The sequence below is a fragment of the Oncorhynchus mykiss genome, chromosome 30 (genome assembly GCF_013265735.2).
Source record: "Oncorhynchus mykiss isolate Arlee chromosome 30, USDA_OmykA_1.1, whole genome shotgun sequence".
Classification (NCBI taxonomy): Eukaryota; Metazoa; Chordata; class Actinopteri; order Salmoniformes; family Salmonidae; genus Oncorhynchus; species Oncorhynchus mykiss.
In genome coordinates this window covers 31,881,400-31,904,245 of record NC_050570.1, presented here as the reverse complement: position 1 = coordinate 31,904,245, position 22,846 = coordinate 31,881,400, and the positions used below count along the sequence as shown (strand labels likewise).

Genomic DNA, 22,846 nt, shown 5'->3' with positions numbered 1-22,846 from the left:
CCTGATTCACGCAGTTTCCTCTGAACAGTTGTTGAGATATGTCTGTTAATTGAACTCCGTGAAGTATTTATTTGGGCTGCAATCTGAGGTGCAGTTCACTCTAATGAACTTATCCTGTGCAGCAGAGGTAACTCTGGGTCTTCCTTTCCTGTGGCGGTCCTCATGAGAGCCAGTTTCATCATAGCTCTTGATGGTTTTTGTGACTGCACTTGAAGAAATTTCCTGATTGACTGACCTTCATGTCTTAAAGTAATGATGGACTGTCATTTGTCTTTGCTTATTTGAGCTGTTCTTGCCATAATATGGACTTGGTCTTTTACCAAGTAGGGCTATCTTCTGTATACCACCCCTAACTCTTCACAACACAATTGATTGGCTCAAGAAGGAAAGAAATTCCAAATTAACAAGGCACATTAATTTAAATGCATTCCAGGTGACTACCCCATGAAGCTGGTTGGGAGAATGCCACTTAAAATGAGTACTGGAGCCTATTTCAGTCCAAGTAAAGCACTGACAATGGATTAGTTAAAATAGACCAATAACAGATAGTTTTCCCCTCCCCACTCAGACTCCCAGACCATCCTAGCAAAATTTTTAGCTTGAGAATTTGCAGCTAAGAAGCTATTGTTGTCTTTTTGACTGAAAACAATCATAGTAAGGTTACACAGAAATGATTTGAGTGAGATAAAAATGGCTACATTCGCCTTCAATATAAATCAAATCTCTTTCATTGCAAGCCCCCAGAGACCCTTTAGATCTGATGAGGTTAATATCAACCAATATATGATTTAATTCCTAAACCAGTAGGCCCAGGGTTATGAACACATGTTCATGGTCTATGGCAGGGGTATTGAAATCCGAGATGTCTGGAGAACCAGAGGAAGGCGTATGGAACGCCGTTTGGAACATAAAGCACATGGTCAAAACGCAATATTTTTTTTAGTGCTACGTAGGTGCGGGCACTAAATTAATACATGCTTTATGACCCAAACGGCATTCCATAAATTGCGCCTGTCACACGCATCTGCCCTCTCATTGGCTAGAATGAACACGCCTGCTTTGGACCGTTGAGGTCTTGCATTGCCATTGTTAGAGCGTTCACTCGAATAGATTGTCAATGTAGATAAGTAGGGCAAACAGCAGTCCCAGGTCAAAAACGGTCCCCAAATCGAAGGGACGAATGAAAAGCGGCAGTGGAACTGGTGACGAGATCCATATTTGAACACCACAAACAATTCAATTTAAACGGCAAAGTTCATGGCATAGTTGCTGGATAATAGCCAAAGTATTTGTATTTTTTAAACTCTGCAGCATGACAAAGTGTAGAATTGCAGTTTATTTGCTTTAAAACAGCAACATTCTCTCCGATGCCAAGAGATGTACCTTTAAAATGTTCCTTCTCAGGGCCCTAGACTTGGTTCGTTCGGCCATCCACATTCTGATTGAAGGGAACCCTAATGAATTTGCTATCACAAAAGGCGTCTCCGGCCTAAAAAAGAAGCTCGAGAACCCTAATATATATTTTAGGGTTCTCAATGTAACTTTCAAGTTACCCATACTGTTTTAAAAGTGGTTGAGATTGTATAGAATATATATATATTCTATACAATCTCAACCACTTTTAAAACAGTATGGGTAACTTGAAAGTCATTTTTATACTTTCATCGAAGCGTCTATAAATAAACATGCACAAATAACAGAGGCTGCATTATTTTCCAATATATTTATTATAACAAAGCATTGTTGCTCCATCATTTAGACCAGAGAGTTTAGCTGTCGGCAGCCTCCTGTTCCTGAGCCCGGAGGAAGCTGGCCTTCTTCTGGGCAACGCGGTCTTTCCTCTGGGCCAGAGAGAGCTTGGCACGGTTCCACCTGGTGACCAAACAGGGAGGATGGATTTCAGAATTACATGTTAACAATTCGATTTTTACAGTGTCAGGAAATATGAAGGGGGTGGCTGTCACATCAGTGAACTGCTTTAAAATACTGAAGGAAAATGACTAGGGGGGGGGGTTATAATTTGATTTCCATTCAGTAAGTAAACAATGTCAAAGGTAGAGTGGAAACGGAATTTGTTTACTTCCAGAATTAAATAGAATTGACACCGATTAGGTTCGTGATCATCTAGGCAAGTTTGCTATCAGGTTATAGATGTATAACATGAATAGCAACAATGCAGTGGCACTGCATTTCCAATAGAAAATAGCCAAAACTGCTCATCAACTCACCTCTTCTTCTTGACTTCTTTCTTAGGTTTCTTTTCATGGACTGGGTTCTCACGAATGCCAGCGTGTGCCTTTTTGTACATTTCCTCAACCTGCAGGACAAGTGTGGCAAACAAATTAGTATAATGTGGGTAAATGCCAATTCCAGCAATCAAATACACACAACTGTAAAGGCTCCTACTGAATAGCCAAAAATCTACTTCCCATTTTTAATACTAAACCATGCAAGTTTAACTCAGTATAGTTTATACTCTACCCTTAGTTTAAATATTTATACATCCAAATGATAGAAATGAGGTGATGACATTTTGTATTTTCAGTTGCATTTTTATTCTAGCACATGTATGACAAACTAATGAACTGTGCTGCTCTCAGCCCCGTCTTGAAACGTTGATTACATCAACCTGGGCAAATGAAGGACCAACTACAATTCGCTCAGCATCAAATGTTTCATCATCAAGCAGCACAGTTCCTACTCTGAAATCCAAATCGACCGCTAGTCACTTCTGTAGATCAGAGAGCAGTGGATAGTTGGGCGCAATATGGTGACAGTTTAAGTAAACGCTTAACCCCAAACCAGGGACCAACTCGCTGTTGGTGCACTCAGTTGTCACACGTGGCTGACAACACCAAGGGCAACTTCCAAAGTGATGAGGATTAAATTAACCCATTACTTCAGGACACACCTGACTTGAATTATGCAATTCATGTTCCACGTTTAAATAAAACAAGCATTCAATTCAAATTAACACATTTCTCCTGTTATTTTACATTCAAATGTTTATTTGGTGGGCACTTCATTTGATAGGCTTGTCAAGCCTCGAAAAAGGCCGGCCATGCATGTAACATAATTAGGCACACCCCATTCCTTCACATGAAATTGCACAAACTCCAAACATCTCAGTGAGTGTTGGCATAGGACTTTGCTCTCAACCTGGCAGCCTTGCTGGCTTTGTTGAAGCCACCATTGGAGGCTCATGTTGGCCCCTACAATTACTCCTCCCTTTGGGACACTTTTGCATATGGCAGAGGCCCCCCGTAAATGGAGAGCCGAGGGGAAGGGAACTGTTTTGGGATTCAGCATAACATTCCCTTCAGAATTTATTTGTGGAGAAGCTGATATGACCCCCCAGTATGCTTACAAGCATGAGGCCTAACAATTTAACAGAACAGTAGTTACTACCCACTCAGGTTCAGTGAAAACCAGATACCATCTAGCAGTGGTGTGAAGCAGTTTCCCAACTCCAGTCCTTAAGTACCGCTAACACACGTTCCTGTTGTAGCCCCAAACAAGCACAGCTGATTCAATTTGTCAACTAATCAAGCCTTCAGTTGAATCAGGAGTTTGTCCGATTGCTAAAACAAAATGTGTACTGTCGGGGGTACTGGGGTTCAGAAACACTTGTGTAAGGGAACTAATAGAGCCAGGTATTGGCAGGAATCTCCCCATTCATCACCACAATGGGTTCAGGGTGAACTTTGAACTTACCTTGTCAGGGACAACGCCATTCTTGATGAAGCGGGAGAACTGCTTCTTGTATGCATCCTCATCTTCCTCCATCAGGTAGCTCATATACTCTGACACATTGACGCCCATGATGTGCTTGCGGTGAACCTCCGCATTGAACTCTTTGCTCTCAGCATCATACCCAGGAAAGCGCTTAGTGCTGGGGGGGCAAACAATATCAGACTGAAAGAGGCTATCGAACAACCAGGCTCATTCAATATTATCAATGGCGCTTTTCCTGAAGATTGTCAGCACCAAGGCCGAATAGTTCCACTAAAGCCATATAAAAATGACTTCTTGCAGAATTCCAAGGAAATAACCACACTTAGACATTGGCACAATTGCATCTTTCCTATTACGGCGTAAAAGCATGGGCATCTCCATTTTGAGGTAGTCAATTTACCTTTTACTGAGTTGGCAAACAAACCGAAAGGGTGCACACTGCCACCTAGAATGTGTTGTTTGAACAGGTAAAAAGCTAAGGTTGCCAATTTACTGCCACCTGCAGTTATAGAACGTTTCCTCACAAGTATAATTCCTCACGGATCCCTCCTGGTGATGGAATTGTGTGATCCTTCCTTAACCCATAGGAAGTCAAAAGCCCTCAATGGCACTACCCATGCTAATACAGACACTAGAGCCCTCAATCTCTGTGCATTTAACACATTTGGATGGTAAACCAATGAATCATATTGCTCTGAGCAACATCTTGAAACAGGACATTTTACATCAAAATGAAGGAACTTCAATTTGCTCAGTCTTGAGTGTATCAAACAAAATATTGATCCTGATAACTTCCCGAAATACTAGCCTGGTCACAGATCTGTTTGTGATGTACATAAAAATGGCACAAACCAACCTGGGACCTGTGGCAGTATGCATCAAGAGTAAGAACACTAATCTATGATCAGTTTTGCCTTTTAAAATCACAATGAATAAGATTATGGACAGCACATGTACTCCTGGCTACAGCAATGTGTTCCTAACGCACAGAAGTGTAATTACCTGTGAGGGATGGACAGGCCTCCATCCACAGCCCCCTTCAGGGCCCCGAACACCTTGTTGCCAGTGCTGGTTCTGGCGAGCCCTGCATCTAGATAGCAGGTGAACGCACCTGGCTGACCATCAATACTCTCTACGTTGAACTCATCTCCAGTCACCTCTACCTGGCCCTCGTACACCTTGTCCAGGCCAAACTTGTTCAGCAGCTAGAGTGGAAAGACAAAAGGGATTAGAGAAATCTGTTGTATTATTAAAACAAGCTGACTACATGGTTTCTTGCTGAGCGAAAACTCTACCACAGGTGGCTAAAGAGGCAAGGCACCCACTCATGTCGCAGTCATAAGTCCATTTTAAACAAATCTGCTGCACTGACAAACCACAAAGTAAATACAAAAGCTGATTCTGAAGCAACACATTAAACAAGTGAAAATAAAACTGACAGACTGCTTTTTGACTGACCAACTGCCAATTGTTTACAGTGAGAAAACAGAAGAAAAGCAGGGTCGCCTTCAAAAGGATTGTTTGATAATTCAGATTTAGAACAGACATGCTTCTTTCTCTCATGTCTTACACAAAATCATGTAATCTCTAATACACAACAATTTTGTGCAAGCGAGAACACAACTCAGTTCTTTCAATAGCTTAGCAATTTGAGCACAAACTGTTCATACAGCATCCATCATACTTCAAGGCATTGAAGACTAAATGAGGTTTGAGGAAAGGGTACTCAAGAGAAATTATGACTTTTCACAAACTCCAACAGGGTAGAAACATAGAATACGCATTAGCTAATAAGACCCAGTCCTGAAAACTAAAGCAGCCGCCATCAGGTCAAAGTGGAGGTGTATGAGAGCTAATCTTACCCTGCGGGCCAGCAGCAGACCAGTGCAGTAGGCTGCTGCGTAGTTAGTTAGTCCTACGGCGATCCCGTACTTGGGTAGCTCGTGGGAGTAGGCGGCGCACACGATCATGTCCCCCTCAATCTTGGCGTAGGCAATCTAGAGCAAATACACAAGCAAGCATGAGAAAATCAAGGCATAATCGCATGGCCCATCAGTCAATCCCTCATGGCATGGGACATTTCCCATTACCTCCTTGATCATTGTTACCACATGGGTCATGTGGGAATGATAGGGACAATATAGCTGAAGTTGAGACTGCCGGTCCAACTGGACTAAAGCATAGTACTCAGGTGGCAACAGAGTTGTGGGTTTGACTAACATGGGCCACATTAATAATTGTCAAAAATAAAATGTTTCGGCTAAAAGCTCCTGCTAAATTATTAGCTACGTATCTGGGATTGGAGAAGGAGTATGTGGCCATAAGTTCTTTGTCCATTGTGGTAATTCCAGCTATATTTTCTCATGTGAATCCCATCTTACCTGGCAGACGATATCCCGGTTGGAGAAGCGGACGATCATCCTGTACTTGGGTGTGTTGTACTTGTTCTTATCTTGGATGACCAGGCGCTTACGGGCAAAGTAGTCGGTCTTTCCCTCTAAGCACAACAAGGATACCCAAGTCAGTCAGGTGGCGGTGCATCAGTGGAATGAATATGGTCTTTAGTGTGAAATTAAAGATCAAGACAGTCATGGAATTTTCAAGTTTAGACTCTTTCTACTTGAATCTTAAGTCCTAAAACCAGTCTTACCTCTCCTCCTCCTGAATTTGACCTGGTATCTCTTGAAGTACGACTTATTCTTCACCACTTTCACAAAACCCTATGGGAGAAGACAGTTTAGCTTATTTTTTATTTAAATAGTTAAGTTCAGAAGACATTCTTATTTACAATGACGGCCTACCGGGGCAGAGTGGGTTAACTGCCTTGTTCAGGGGAAGAACGACAGATTTTTACCTTGTCAGGTCGAGGATTCGAGCAAGCAACCTTTCGCTTACTGACCCAACGCTCTAACCACTAGCCTACCTGCCGCCCAAGGTAGCTTGCATGTGTCAACTAGCCAGCTACTTGTCAACACACGACGTATCCCTAACATTACACATGCTGCACTTAAAAGTATACTTTGTGGCCAAAGCGATCAGACATTATGTTGCACTGAATATTGGGCCTGTCATCGCTGATAGTAACAGCTAACTAGCCTAACAATGTTAGCCAGCCGTGCCTTTGCAGTAACACATAGGTAAGAATATCTCCACAGCGCTACAAGAAACATTAAATCGTGAAGGCGGCCATTAGGCCACGTTTGATAGACCCCGGTGAACAGTAGCCGGGCAGCCGGACAGAATCCATCTTCATCCAAGGAGTTTCAAAACCATAAAAACATGTGATTGCAGACAACACACGTTGATGTCTAACACATGTATGTAGGAATGTATTTTGGCAATTTACTAACCATTTTGCAGCCTTTTCTGTCTCCTTAGCCAGGAGCCTGGAGTCAAAGACTGGGGATTTCACTCCGCTGCACTAGAAAAAAGGAAGTTTGCAATGCGCATGTTCCGTAAATAGCGCGTCGCCGGATGTAGAAGAAAAGTAGGGAAAATTCTGCACTGCCCTCTACTGTACAAAACGAACAACGACAAGACCAGCTGATAAAATGGCTCAAACAAGAAAGAGTACGTGATCAAAAATTTGTATCACTATGTGATTTTTCTTTGTGGGGTTGTAATAAACCTTCCTACAACACAAATGACATCATTTTGTGACTGTACCATGCTGTGTGTGCATGCCTTCAGAAAGTATTCACACCCCTTGACTTTTTGGGCATTTTGTTGTGTTAAAACGTGGGATTAAATGGATTTCAATGTATTTTTTTTGCCAACGATCTACACAAAATACTACTCTTAGTTGAAGAAACATTTTAACATTTGTAAAATATAAATATCTTGATTAGATAAGTATTCAACCCCCTGAGTCAATACATGTGAGAATCACATTTGGAAGTGATTACAGCTATGAGTCTTTCTGGGTAAGTCTCTAAGAGCTTTCCACACCTGGATTGTGCAAAATTGGCCCATTATTGTTAAAAAAAATAATTCAAGCTCTATCAAATTGGTTGTTGATCATCGCTAGACAACCACTTTCAGGTCTTGCCATAGATTTTCAAGCAGATTTAAGTCAAAATTGTAACTCTACCACTCAGGAACTTCTTAGTAAGCAACTCCATTGTAGATTTTGCCATTTGTTTTAGGTAATTGTCCTGCTGAAAGATGAAATCATCTCCCAGTGTGGTGGAAAGCAGACTGAACCAGGTTTTCCTGTAGGATTTTGCCTGTGCTCAGCTCCATTCCATTTATTTTTTATCCTGAAAACCTCCCCCGTCCTTAACGATTACAAGCATAACCATAACATGATGCAGCCACCACTATGCTTGGAAATATGAAGAGTGGTACTCAGTAATGTGTTGTATTGGATTTGCCCCAAACATAACACTTTGTATTCAGGACAAAAGGTTAATTGCTTTGCCACATTTTTTGCAGTATTACTTTAGTGTGTTGTTGCAAACAGGATGCAAATATTCTTAACAAGCTTCCTTCTTTTCATTCTGTCAATTTGGTTAGTATTGTGGAGTAACTACAATGTTGTTGAACCATCCTCAGTTTTTTCCTATCACAGCCATTAAACTCCGTACCTGTTTTAAAGTCACCATTGGCCTCATGGTGAAATCCCTGAGCGAGTTCCTTCCTCTCCAGCACCTGTGTTAGGAAGGATGCCTGTATCTTTAAAGTGCCTAGGTGTATTGATACACCATCCAAAGTGTAATTAATAACTTCATCGTGCTCAAAGGGATATACATTTAAAAAAATGTACCCATCTACCAATAAGTGCTCTTCTTTGTGAGGCATCCAAAAACCTCCCTGGTCTATGTGGTTGAATCTGTGTTTGAAATTCACTGCTCGTCTGAGGGGCCTTATAGATAATTGTATGTGTGGGGTACAGAGATGAGGGAGTCATTCAAAAATCATGTTAAACACTCTTATTGCACATAGAGTGAGTCCATGCAACTTATTATGTGAATTGTTAAGCAAATATTTACTCCTGAACTTATTTAGGCTTACCATAACAAAGGGGTTGAATACTTATTGACTTAAGACATTTCAGCTTTTCATTTTTAACCAATTTTAAATTCAGGCTGTAACGTAACAAAATGTGGAAAAAGTCAAGGGGTGTGAATACTTTCTAATGGCACAATTTACTGAATTTTGTTTTCCTTATTGTAAGGTATCTACGTTTTGAGATAGGAACATTTTAATAAACCCAAAGGGTTTTTGTACAGAACATACAAGTGTCGTCAAATGGGTGTTTTTTCTGTTATAGTATGTGGTTTGTACTGTATCTATTGTCAGTCCATAACAGACATACTGTGCATGTATGGCGTAGGCAAGAGTCATACGTCAGACATTTTTTTTTAGGACAGACAAGGGTGTGGCTAACATAAGAAATATGATATTTATGTAAGTACTTCCACGTAAAACCAGAAAAGTTTGTTTGATGACATTTTGTTCAAGTGTGGATCAAAAAAAGTCAGCTCTGCCATTCACCTCATTCTCACCTGTCTTAGAAAAGGCTTAAGTGCTTCTTTAGTCTGAGCTGGACAGCTGATCGTGAACCTTTATATTGACATTTTCTGATTGACATTGTCTCTCTGTCACCCACTCTGAGTGTGGGATGTTTGCTGTGATCTACTCCGGGCAGCAAAATTCCAAAACGTCCTGTGGAATTGATACTGTTGTCAGAGACAGTTAGCCTCAGGTGAGTTTGTGCTGTAGTGATTGGCTTCCAGTTCTTTGTAGTTACTCTTGACTTTAGTAGACTACAGCTAATAGGAACATACTGTTTTACAGAGCAAATATATGTTAAGAAAACTTTTTATGAGATTAAAACTGATACAGAATTATCCAATGGGTCTACTATATTATCTGATAGTGTTTTAGCTTGTGTGCTGATAAGAAATGGCTGACATGAACTTGCATCATTTTTCAAAAACCTATAGGGCTAGCTAATGGAGTTTATGAAGAGGCCAAAAAGCTAACGAAGTTTATGTAGCTAAGTGTAGGGCAATACAATAAACAGTAGATAGCAGTAGTGTACTATTTTTTTCAGTTGTTAGGTTTTTGAGGTCGACTGACGTGACGCATGCTCTGTACAGTGGATGTAAACATTGGAGCTGCCCTTTTGTTGGCACGAGCGGGCTGTGGATTTGTGTAGGTTACACGTATTCGGCTCGATGGGCTGGACGGTGGAGCTGTTGCCTGGTGGTGAAATCAGCTAGCGGCAGCTAACAAGCAAACTAACACTCGGCATTAAATCAAATCTGAAACCTGGCTGTTGAACTCCTTACAGTTCAATTGCGCAAGACTGTGCAGTTGTACTTTGGTCCATGGAAAGTTCATATTGATCTCTGAGGATTGAAAAGGCTTCCAGGCAAGGTAAGTACGGTTCCGTTTTTTTTTGTGAGAGCAAGGAGCTGTTGCTAGCTAACGTTAATAGTTGTCAAGCTACTTTTCCTCTCCAGCCGGATAGGTTTCATGTTAGCTAGCTAGCTACAGTGTTTGGAAATAGTCTGGAGTTAATCATGCGTCTGGTACTGTAGGTCGCTTGAGACGGTTCTGTAATTCAGTTAGCTTTTTATGTCACTAAATAACGTTAGTTAGCTAACTTGCTGGCTAATCATGTAAACTGCATTAGCTAACTGGTTAGCTACCTAGCTTAGCTAACTAACTAGCAACTTCCATAGCTAATAAGCTGTTTGTTCATGAACTCATAATACATCGCTAGTTAGCTAAACTGCATGCAAACTATTTCCTGTAGCCAGCCAAGGAACTTCAGAAAGTAACGGTTACGTATGTGGACAGCAAACAAAACTCACACCTCATCAGATACTTCAAACAACACCCGTTATAAACACTTCAGTTACTGTTGCTTGTTACATGTTGTTACTGTAGCTAGTTACATTTGTAGTCACAATGGTTGAAGGAGAACCGTTTTTTTGCTTATCGTTTTAAGTTACTTTCAAGATAGCTGATGTAGTTTTAAATTAATCTGTTTCAAGTCCAGCACCAGTCAGTTTCCAGGTGAGTTCTTCAAATGAACAGTACCTGGCTGATCTGATCCGTTTACTTACAGCTGCACTAGGTTCGGACGAGCCCAATATTGGACGAAAGGAGCCTAACATTACTCCTTAGTCCCTTGCATGTTCTGTTTAAAGGGCGAATTGACTCTGGAAGCTATAACAGCCAAATACTCCATCTAAACGTGAATTGATTCTGAATTGCGGTACTGTTCTATAAACATAAATCCCTCTACTCCGTCCAGGTTTCAATCAATCAAGGCAGGAAAGCCATTTTTTTTTCATGTGCTACAGAAACATTGCTAACCAAACAACAGTGCTAGGTGCCTGGGTACATGAATTAAAGGGTAACTACACACACACAAAAAATCCTAGGTTTTTCCCAGACCTCAAAAGTGGTCTCCTAGTGGTTTTTAATTAAGTGTTCTTATGGACTTAACATCATATTTTGTTATTGTTCTATTAGTTTGACTTTAAAAAACATTAAAAAGGGGTGAAATCTGAAACCTGTGAATTGCTGAGTTGACAGCTTCATTTATCTGTTTCCATAGTAGAACTACAATTAGCCTACTTGCAGTACAGATTGTGTAAAAGTATTGCTTCTATCCCAACCTGGGATAGAGCCAGGGACCCTCTGAACACATCCACAACTGAAGCAGTCTTTGTAGAGCTAGTAAAACAACCACTTCAATGTCTCAGACCGAGTGACATCACCGATTGAAACACTACTAGTGCACACTGCTAACTAGTTAGCCCTTTCACACCAGTTAGCCTGATTGTGTGAAAGATCAATATGGGATCAATATGTCACTGTTTGTCATCTTTCACACAAGGCGCCTTTCTTATTTATTCATATTTTTTATTAACCAATCCACCCCACCCCCCCTCTTCGGGGGACACATATCTTGTTTGTTTTTTACAGCATTTATTCTACATATACAGTTGAAGTCGGAAGTTTACATACACCTTAGCCAACTACATTTCAACTCAGTATTTCACAATTCCTGACATTTAATCCTAGTAAAAATTCCCTGTCTTAGGTCAGTTAGGATCACCACTTTATTTTAAGAATGTGAAATGTCAGAATTATAGTCGAGAGTGATTTATTTAAGCTTTTATTTATTTCATCATTCCCAGTGTGTCAGAAGTTTACATACACTCAATTGGTATTTGGTAGCATTGTCTTTAAATTGTTTAACTTGGGTCAAATGTTTTGGGTAGCCTTCCACAAGCTTTCCAAAATAAGTTGAGTCAAATTTGTACTGTGTTGTTTTACATACATTTTTTACATTTTCTAATTATATAATATCCACAGATTGTGAGCTAAAGATAAACCTTTCTTACAAGTATTATTATATTATTTATTGACTGACTATGGCTTTCCAAATCACCCAACACTGCTATTTGTAAGGTTAATTTTAAGTGCATGTTGCGATTTTATTTAAACATTTTATAAACTGTTCCTGGACCTGTGACCAGAAACAAGCTACATAGGGGCAATACCAGAATATATGATCTAGTTATTCTGTTTCTTCACAGCAAAATCTAAAGAGCTGAGATTTTATATCTCTTTAGATTTTACTTATATATATATATATATATATATATATATACAGTGCCTTGCGAAAGTATTCGGCCCCCTTGAACTTTGCGACCTTTTGCCACATTTCAGGCTTCAAACATAAATATATAAAACTGTATTTTTTTGTGAAGAATCAACAACAAGTGGGACACAATCATGAAGTGGAACGACATTTATTGGATATTTCAAACTTTTTTTTAAAATCAAAAACTGAAAAATTGGGCGTGCAAAATTATTCAGCCCCTTTACTTTCAGTGCAGCAAACTCTCTCCAGAAGTTCAGTGAGGATCTCTGAATGATCCAATGTTGACCTAAATGACTAATGATGATAAATACAATCCACCTGTGTGTAATCAAGTCTCCGTATAAATGCACCTGCACTGTGATAGTCTCAGAGGTCCGTTAAAAGCGCAGAGAGCATCATGAAGAACAAGGAACACACCAGGCAGGTCCGAGATACTGTTGTGAAGAAGTTTAAAGCCGGATTTGGATACAAAAAGATTTCCCAAGCTTTAAACATCCCAAGGAGCACTGTGCAAGCGATAATATTGAAATGGAAGGAGTATCAGACCACTGCAAATCTACCAAGACCTGGCCGTCCCTCTAAACTTTCAGCTCATACAAGGAGAAGACTGATCAGAGATGCAGCCAAGAGGCCCATGATCACTCTGGATGAACTGCAGAGATCTACAGCTGAGGTGGGAGACTCTGTCCATAGGACAACAATCAGTCGTATATTGCACAAATCTGGCCTTTATGGAAGAGTGGCAAGAAGAAAGCCATTTCTTAAAGATATCCATAAAAAGTGTTGGTTAAAGTTTGCCACAAGCCACCTGGGAGACACACCAAACATGTGGAAGAAGGTGCTCTGGTCAGATGAAACCAAAATTGAACTTTTTGGCAACAATGCAAAACGTTATGTTTGGCGTAAAAGCAACACAGCTGAACACACCATCCCCACTGTCAAACATGGTGGTGGCAGCATCATGGTTTGGGCCTGCTTTTCTTCAGCAGGGACAGGGAAGATGGTTAAAATTGATGGGAAGATGGATGGAGCCAAATACAGGACCATTCTGGAAGAAAACCTGATGGAGTCTGCAAAAGACCTGAGACTGGGACGGAGGTTTGTCTTCCAACAAGACAATGATCCAAAACATAAAGCAAAATCTACAATGGAATGGTTAAAAAATAAACATATCCAGGTGTTAGAATGGCCAAGTCAAAGTCCAGACCTGAATCCAATTGAGAACCTGTGGAAAGAACTGAAAACTGCTGTTCACAAATGCTCTCCATCCAACCTCACTGAGCTCGAGCTGTTTTGCAAGGAGGAATGGGAAAAAATGTCAGTCTCTCGATGTGCAAAACTGATAGACATACCCCAAGCGACTTACAGCTGTAATCGCAGCAAAAGGTGGCGCTACAAAGTATTAACTTAAGGGGGCTGAATAATTTTGCACGCCCAATTTTTCAGTTTTTGATTTGTTAAAAAAGTTTGAAATATCCAATAAATGTCGTTCCACTTCATGATTGTGTCCCACTTGTTGTTGATTCTTCACAAAAAAAATACAGTTTTATATCTTTATGTTTGAAGCCTGAAATGTGGCAAAAGGTCGCAAAGTTCAAGGGGGCCGAATACTTTCGCAAGGCACTGTGTATATATATATATATATATATATAATTATGTTAGTGGCAAGAATTGTGTATATAATAATTTAAATGGAAAGACTCAGTGTTGAATCAAGTCTAGTTTTTTGTACCAGTTCATTAACCATGTGCCATAGAATCATTACTTTGAAAATCTCTTCCCATCTATTTTGCAACCTGTATGACGCAGCTGTCAACATTTTTGTCCTCAAATGAAACTGGTGTATCTATCTCTATACATGCCAATTATTTTAAGCCAATTTGTATATTTAATATATGGCAGGCAAACAAGTTCCCTACCTTCTCATTTTTCCACTTGCCTCCATTTTTGTGGTAATGCTGCAGTTGGTTTTAAGGTTGGCTTGTTTAGAAATCAAAAAGATTAAAAACAAGTGTCAATGTATGCGATGACTAGTTTTTTCTTAAGTCTGTAATCTGGATACCTATACAGTCTCATTGAAGATCTTGATCACTTTTCTAGCCTAGCTGGACTAAAACCTAATTATGACAAGTATACCATATTACGTATTGGATTGTTTAAAAGACAATGTCAAATCAAATTTTATTTGTCACATACACATGGTTAGCAGATGTTAATGCGAGTGTAGCGAAATGCTTGTGCTTCTAGTTCCGACAATGCAGTAATAACAAGTAATCTAACTAACAATTCCAAAACTACTGTCTTGTACACAGTGTAAGGGGATAAAGAATATGTACATAAGGATATATGAATGAGTGATGGTACAGAGCAGCATAGGCAAGATACAGTAGATGGTATCGAGTACAGTATGTACAAATGAGATGAGTATGTAAACAAAGTGGCATAGTTTAAAGTGGCTAGTGATACATGTATTACATAAGGATACAGTCGATGATATAGAGTACAGTATATACGTATGCATATGAGATGCATATGAGATGAATAATGTAGGGTAAGTTAACACTACCTTGTAGTTTACCAATAAAATGGGCGGATGGTGAAGTAGACATACCTGGTATTCACATCTCAAAAATATAAGGTTCACTCATACATAAATTATACGTAAACCCTAAATGGATAGGGATTTTCACTTTTTGATAAATAGCGTGCCCAATTTCAACTTCCTGCTACTCATCCCCAGAATATAAGATATGCATATTATTTGGATAGAAAACACTGAAGTTTCTAAAACTGTTTGAATCATGTCTGTGAGTATAACATAACTTATGTAGCAGGCAAAACCCTGAGGACAAATCATTCAGAATTTTTTTGAGGTCACTGTCTATTCAATGAGTTTTCATTGGGAAACTAGATTTCTAAGGGACTTGTTTGCAGTTCCTTCCGCTTCCACTGGATGTCACCAGTCTTTAGAAATTGGTTCAGGTTATTCCTTTGTGTAATGAAGTAGTACGGCCATCTTGAATGACTGTCACGTTATGTGTACTGTTTGAGAGTTGCGCAAGACCAGAAAGGTTGCGTTAGTTTGTTGTCTTCCTGTATTGAACACAGATAGTCCCGTATACAATTTGATCGATTATTAACGTTTAAAAATACCTACAGTTGTATTACAAAAGTAGTTTGAAATGTTTTGCAAAGTCACTACAAAATATCTCTAAAGTTACCTGTAAACATTGCGCAAATTGGAAGCTGTGTTTTTCTGGATCAAACGCGCCAAGTAAATGGACATTTTGGATATATATCGACTGAATTAATCGAACAAAAGGACCATTTGTGATGTTTATGGGACATATTGGAGTGCCAACAAAAGAAGCTCGTCAAAGGTAAGGCATGATTTATATTTTATTTCTGCGTTTTGTGTAGCGCCTGCAGGGTTGAAATATGCTTTCTCTCTTTGTTTACTGTTGTGCTATCATCAGATAATAGCATCTTATGCTTTCGCCAAAAAGCCTTTTTGAAATCTGACATGTTGGCTGGATTCACAACAAGTGTAGCTTTAATTTGGTATATTCAATGTGTGATTTCAAAGTTGAATTTTTATAGTAATTTATTTGAATTTGGCGCTCTGCATTTTCACTGGGTGTTGGCCAGGTGGGACGCTACCGTCCCACATATCCCAGAGAGGTTAACCAATGTTATTGCGGGTGTAGTGAAATGCTTGTGCTTCTAGTTCTGACAGTGCAGTAATATCTAACAAATTAAACAACATATACCCAATACACACATCTAAGTATGAATGAATTAAGACTATGTACATATGGACGAGCGATGGCATAGCGGAACGGACTAAGATACAGTAGAATAGTTTTGAAAAACAGTATATACATATGAGATGAGTAATGCAAGATATCTAAGCATTAAGTGAATGAGATACCGTAAAATAGTATAGAAAACAGTATATACACATGAGATGAGTAATGCCAGATATGTAAACATTAAGTGACTAAGATACCATAGAATACAGTATATAAATGAGATGTGTGTGTGTGTGTGTGTGTGTGTGTGTGTGTGTGTGTGTATATATATTATATATATATATTATATATATATATATAATATATATATATTATATATATATATTATATATATATATAATGTGTGTATGTAAACATTATTAAAGTGACTAGTGTTCCATTCCTTAAAGTGACCAGTGATTCCTAGTCTATGCATATAAGCAGCAGCCTTTCTATGTTAGTGATGGCTGTTTAACAGTCTGATGGCCTTGAGATAGAAGCTGTTTTTCAGTCTCTCTGCCCCAGCTTTGATGCATCTGTACTGACTTTGCCTTCTGGATGATAGCGGGGTGAACATGAACAGGTGGTTGTTGTCCTTTGATCTTTTTGGCCTTAGTGTGACATCGGGAGCTGTAGGTGTCCTGGAGGGCGAGTAGTTTGCCCCCGGTGATGCGTTGGTTGGACCGCACCACCCTCTGGAGAGCCTTGTGGTTGCGTGCTGTGCAGTTGCCCTACCACACGGTTATATAGCCTGACAGAATGCTTTAAATTGTTCATCTGTAAAAATGTACAGACAAAATCTATTTGGTCTCCTGAGGTTGAAGAGGCTCTGTTGCGCCTTCATCACCGCGCTGTCTGTGTGGGTGGCCCATTGTGGGGCCCCAGTGTTGAGGATCAGCGGAGTGGAGGTGATGTTTCCTACCTGGGGGCCCAGTTGCACAGGGTGGGGGTAGGACCCAGGGCCTCAAGCTTAATGATGAGTTTGGAGGGTACTATGGTGTTGAATGCTGAGCTATAGTCACTAAACAGCATTCTTACATAAGTATTTCTCTTGTCCAGATGGGATAGGGCAGTGTGATGGCAATTTCATCGTCTGTGGAACTATTGGAGCGGTAAGAAAATTGAAGTGGGTCTAGGGTGACAGGTAAGGTGGAGGTGATATAATCCTTTACTAGTCTCTCAAAGCATGATTACAGCACTGAGTTCTACAGAGCGATAGTCATTAAATCCAGTTACCTTTGTTTTCTTGGGTACAGGAACAATGGTGGCCATCTTGAAGCATGTGGGGACAGCAGACTTTGATAGGGAGATTGAATATGCCCGTAAACACACCAGCCAGCTGGTCTGCGGATGCTCTGAGGAGACGGCTAGGGATGCCGTCTGGACTAGAGGTCGACCGATTAATCGGCATTGGCCGATTTAATTAGGGCCGATTTCAAGTTTTCATATCAATCGGTAATCAGCATTTTTGGATGCCGATGACATTGCACTCCACGAGGAGACTGCGTGGCAGGCTGACCACCTGTTACGCGAATGCAGCAAGGAGCCAAGGTAAGTTGCTAGCTAGCATTAAACTTATAAAAAACAATCAATCTTCACATAATCACCAGTTAACTACACATGGTTGATATTACTAGTTTAACTAGCTTGTCCTGCGTTGCAATCAATGCGGTGCCTGTTCATTTATCATCGAATCACACCCTAATTTACCAAACGGGTGATGATTTAACAAGCACATTCGTGAAAAAAGCATTGTCGTTGCACCAATGTACCTAACCATAAACATCAATGCCTTTCTTAAAATCAATACACAAGGATATTTTTTTTAAACGTGCATATTTAGAAATTCATGTTAGCAGGCAATATTAACTAGGGAAATTGTCACTTCTCTTGCGTTCTGTGCAAGCAGAATCGGGGTATATGCAGCAGTTTCGGCCGCCTGGCTCGTTGCGAACTGTGTGAAGACCATTTTTTCCTAACAAAGACCGTAAGTAATTTGCCAGAATTGTACAGAATTATGACGTAACATTGAAGGTTGTGCAATGTAACAGCAATAGTTAGACTTATGGATGCCACCCGTTCGATAAAATACGGAACGGTTCTGTATTTCACTGAAATAATAAATGTTTTGTTTTCTAAATGATAGTTTCCGGATTTGACCATATTACTGACCAAAGGCTCATATTTCTGTGTTTAGTATATTATAATTGAGTCTACGATTTGATAGAGCGGTGGTAGGCAGCAGCAGGCTTATAAGCATTCATTCAAACAGCACTTTCCTGCGCTTGCCAGCAGCTCTTCGCAATGCTTGAAGCACAGCGCTGTTTATGACTTCAAGCCTAGCAAACTCCGGAGATTAGGCTGGCAATACTAAATTGCCTATAAGAACATCCAGAAGTCAAAGGTATATGAAATACAAATGGTATAGAGAGAAATAGTCCTATAATAACTACAACCTAAAATTCTTAACTGGGTATATTGACGAACTGGGAATATTGAACCACCAGCTTTCATATGAATTTAAACGTTAGCTTTTTTTTACATGGCACATATTGCACTTTTACTTTCTTCTCCAACACTGTTTTTGCATTATTTAAACCAAATTAAACATGTTTCATTATTTATTTGAGACAATGTATTTATGTATTACATAAAGTTAAAATAAGTGTTCATTCAGTATTGTTGTAATTGTCATTATTACAAATATATGTAAAAAGTGGCCGATTTAAAAAAAAAAATATTATATATATATATATATATATATATATATATATATATATTTATTTTTTAAAATTTATTATTTTTTTTAAAGAAATTGGTATCTGCTTTTTTTGGTCCTCCAATAATCGGTTATGGCGTTGAAAAATCATAATCTTTCGACCTCTTGTCTGGACCGGCAGCCTTGCAAGGGTTAACATGTTTCAATGTTTGACTCACGTCGGCCACGGAGGAGAGCCCACAGCCCTTGGTAGCAGGCCGTGTCGGTGGCACTGTGTTAACCTCAAAGCGTGCAAAGAATGTGTTTAGCCTTTCCGGAAGCAAAACGTCGGCCTCGGTGACGTGGCTGGTTTTCCTTTTGTAGTCCGTGATTGTCTGTAGTCTCGTGTCTTAGCCGTTGAATTGTGACTCCACTTTGTCTATACTGAAGTATAGAGTTGATATAGTGAGAGCTCAATGATTCTGAGTTGGGGCTTGCCTTATCTAGCCCAACGTTGTTACATTTCCTTAATCCACCATAAATGTCTCAATGTGTCGAACCTAACCAATATCTACAGGATGAGGTGGCCAAATATCCTGTTCTCTTGTGAGTACTAAGAACTGTTTGTTCTTAGAATAGAGGTTAAGGAGATACTTTTTTGAACCGGAGATACCTCGTTCCGAACATGCAAATTTCAGAGTACAGAGGGTGGGGGCAAGAACACAAGACCCGTGGTGGATTAGGCACAGAGTTGGGTGAAAACAGCAATTTACGCAACCAGAGTACAGGATTGTACATACCTATAATTTAAAGTAATGCTAATATACATTTTTTGCCCCCACACGCCGGCTCTGCTGTGTCTTAATATACACAGCAATGCTGTCCGACCCTAGTGCAGCTGTAAGCAAGCGGGTTAGATCTGCTGGCTACTGGCTGACAAACTCCTGTCATTGGCTGAGAGAGAGAACAATAGCTAACGTTTGCCGCCTCTACAGTACAACCATCCAGTTCTTTGACTGTTATTTCTCACTGTACACAATGTAGGTAGGGCCAGCCGAGGGCATAAGATTTTCCGTTCTCCTCCTCTTAGCTTGTTTACTTTTCATTGAAAGTAAGCACACCAAGGACTTTTCATCATAGGATGAAATCCCTGCTGAAATGTTTCCATAAACCCCACCATTTCCATCTGATCCTTGGAAGTAATCATCATCTAGCTGCACTCTCACTGTGCAGGAATCCTCCTCAACCCGAACCCAGCTCTATGGCTCCGTCCCAAATAGCACCCTATTCCCTATATTATGGTACACGATTTTTGACCCCAGAGCCTTATGCCAAAAGTAGTGTACTATAGGGAATAGGGTGCCATTTGGAACGCAGAAGTGTTGAAGATCCCCTTTCAACTTCATCCACTTAACTGCTGATCCAGGTGTGCAGTCATCTGTTGCTATAATGGGTGTTGGCTAGTAATGCTGTAGCTAGCTGACACTCACATTTCTCTTTCTCTTCCTGTACCATGAACAACTTCAGACTAAAAATGGCTCCCTATTATCTTAGACCTACCTAGCCTAGTTGATAACACTAGGAAACTACTGCCTTAGCACTGGACTCCTCATAGGCACACCTGTTTTAGACATTTGCGCTTTGTAATAGAGTCACATGCCGGGTCTGCTCTTCCGTCTCACAGTCCTGGCCAGACATTCCTGCCATGTAACCTCTTGGTGTTTTCTTGGATCGTTTGTTGGCTAGGAGGAGAAGTGTGACTTCAGATTCGAATCACACCACTGAGAGAGACTGGGCTTGTGGAGGACTGGCTTGTCTGTACTTGCCCTCTGTCAGACACTTTGGTTGTTTTTATGACAGAGCGCTTCCCCTTCATAATTGTCTAACCATATAGAGTAGACTATAGGTATGGCAGGCTCCACGTGAATCCTATGGAGTGATTTAGCAGGGCAACATTCCACCACCTGCCCATTCAGTTTCTGTGGCGTTTTTATTTGCTTAAGAACATCATAGTGTGTGGATATTTGTTGTCATAAAACCAGTTGAGTCACCACCATTGATAATGTATTCAGTGCTGTGTGTATTTGTATGTGTTTCTTGAAAGTTGTAAGGAGGTGCCCTCTTCCACGGTGTCAACATGGGAATACTGTTGTAGGCCACATGTAAATGATCTAGCCTAGGTTTTCCATTTGAGTCCCAGCTAACCGTATAACTCTTATTGCATTGTCCATTGAGGAAAGACGCTCAAGAAGGCCATTGATAATGCTGAATGTACACTGCACCAATCTGAGATGTCTTCTGTGTGTGAACTGAAAAGCCTTTATTCTCACGCCTGACAGACTGTGTGCCCTTTCTGGCAGCCCTCCTTTCTCATAGTCTCTCAGACAACAGCAAATGGAATGTATGTTCTTGTTCTCTGAAGGTGGCCCACATTAACATTCTGTTTTCTAATCTCCCTGCTGTGCCATGCTGTGATTTGAGTTCTTATCGTGTGGAGAGAATGTTTATGTGCAGGTGCAAGATAAATCATATTCCAGTTCTGTTGCTGATGCAATTGTACTTTTCTCACCCAGAAGTGACAGCAATGGATTAAAAGATTTGATTTTCCTCATGCCTACATATTGGAAAAAAAGTTACCATAATTCACAGGATATAACAAATTAGGAAAATAGTCTAATTGATAGCTGGATTTGGCTTATCCTAGTTGAGTTAGTCGTGCTACATTCCCCGAGGTTTGTCTATTCAGCTGCACTGCACTGAGATGCATTGCTCTTGACTGCTGCTGGCCTTGGTGAGTTTCAGTTTGCTGATCTCACCGGCAACGCTGTTTTGCTAAGAAGCACTTTTATTCAGACTTCACAATCTTGCCTTGCTGTGCCTTTCATTAGCCATGCAGAATGCTTCTCTCGCTGCATCCAAAATGGCACCCTATTCCCTATATAGTGCAATGCTTTTGACCTGAGCCCCATGGGCCCTGGTCAAAAGTAGTGCACTATATAGGGAATAGGGTGCCATTTGGGATGCAACCCCCCATTCATTCACCACTCTGTTCCTTGGCTTAACAAAAGAGAGAATGATTATAGACTGCACCCAACCAGGATTTATGTAGGGGGGACCCAGACTAGGCATAGGCCTAGCTGCTGAGAAGAATGTCAGTATGGGTAGCCTACCACCTGTGCACTAGTAGAAACCCTTTCATCAGGTTTTTAACCACATAGGCTTAAGGCGTCAGCATGCTTCAGTTCTGCTGCCACCAAACGGAATGAGTGTGCTCACATACTCCCTTAAAAGACCTTCGCTTGAAAAACGATAAAGCCGCAATAGTCCTTTTTGAGTTGTCCTTTTTGAGACGCCAAAGCCTGTATACACTCCCTCAAAATAGTCATAATTAATCTAAGAAACTCATGAAATCTATCGTTAATTTTGAGGGTTTTACCGGAGAGATCTTAGTCGGTCAATTTTACATCTAATTAAGTTTGGTGCAGTAATTTTCAGTGAAAATAAAAAATGTGCATGACAAGTCCTCTCTCATTCATCTCATAACAAAGACTTTATTGAAGAATCCCTACTGTTGACCAATCACGGACGAAAGGGCGTGGCTGCGGCTCCCTCACCGAAGTCCGAAACGAACAGAAACGTCACAATATATGGACTAACTGTACCAAACTATTTCGGCTGGGAAGCATGCAGACGCCTTTACTCCTGGAGTAGGTCCTGTGCCCGAGTGAGTTGCCTGCTAGAAGAATAGGCCTACTCCTCTTTTTGTGACAGGTCTATAGATTTTAGACAGTAAATCTTACATAATCTCAGTGGACCAGTTGTTCCTAGTATTAAAACACTGTATGCGAGATCATGTTCTAATTGTGTTCCCCTCCGCTGTTATGTCCCAGTGCACAGACACACCTCCACGACAGTCAGAATGTTTTTGATTTAGGTGCTCAGCAGAGAGACATAAGAGTGAGGTTCTCGCTGTACAGTACTACAATATGT

At 40.3% G+C, this 22,846-nt stretch overlaps 2 protein-coding genes across 3 annotated transcripts in view; one reads left to right on the top strand and one right to left on the bottom strand.

Moving 5' to 3' along the window:
• Positions 1-1,708: 1,708 nt before the first annotated feature.
• Positions 1,709-7,225, bottom strand: LOC110521719 (60S ribosomal protein L5). Its single transcript, XM_021599522.2, has 8 exons — positions 7,086-7,225; positions 6,386-6,455; positions 6,117-6,232; positions 5,598-5,732; positions 4,738-4,940; positions 3,715-3,892; positions 2,229-2,317; positions 1,709-1,872 (listed from the first exon to the last, which is right to left on the bottom strand). The coding sequence occupies exons 1-8, from the start codon at positions 7,086-7,088 to the stop codon at positions 1,770-1,772; spliced, it is 897 nt and encodes a 298-aa protein (XP_021455197.1). The 5' UTR covers positions 7,089-7,225; the 3' UTR covers positions 1,709-1,769.
• A 2,193-nt stretch (positions 7,226-9,418) lies between these two features.
• LOC110521718 (ecotropic viral integration site 5 protein homolog) overlaps positions 9,419-22,846 on the top strand; it is a 95,045-nt gene continuing 81,617 nt past the window's right edge. Inside the window, exon 1 of one of the 2 annotated variants that reach the window (XM_021599519.2) lies at positions 9,419-9,442. The gene's annotated coding sequence lies outside the window, so the exon portion shown is untranslated. Of the gene's footprint in view, positions 9,443-9,749; positions 10,120-22,846 lie in introns of those variants that run through there. The other variant, XM_021599517.2, reaches the window with a different exon arrangement.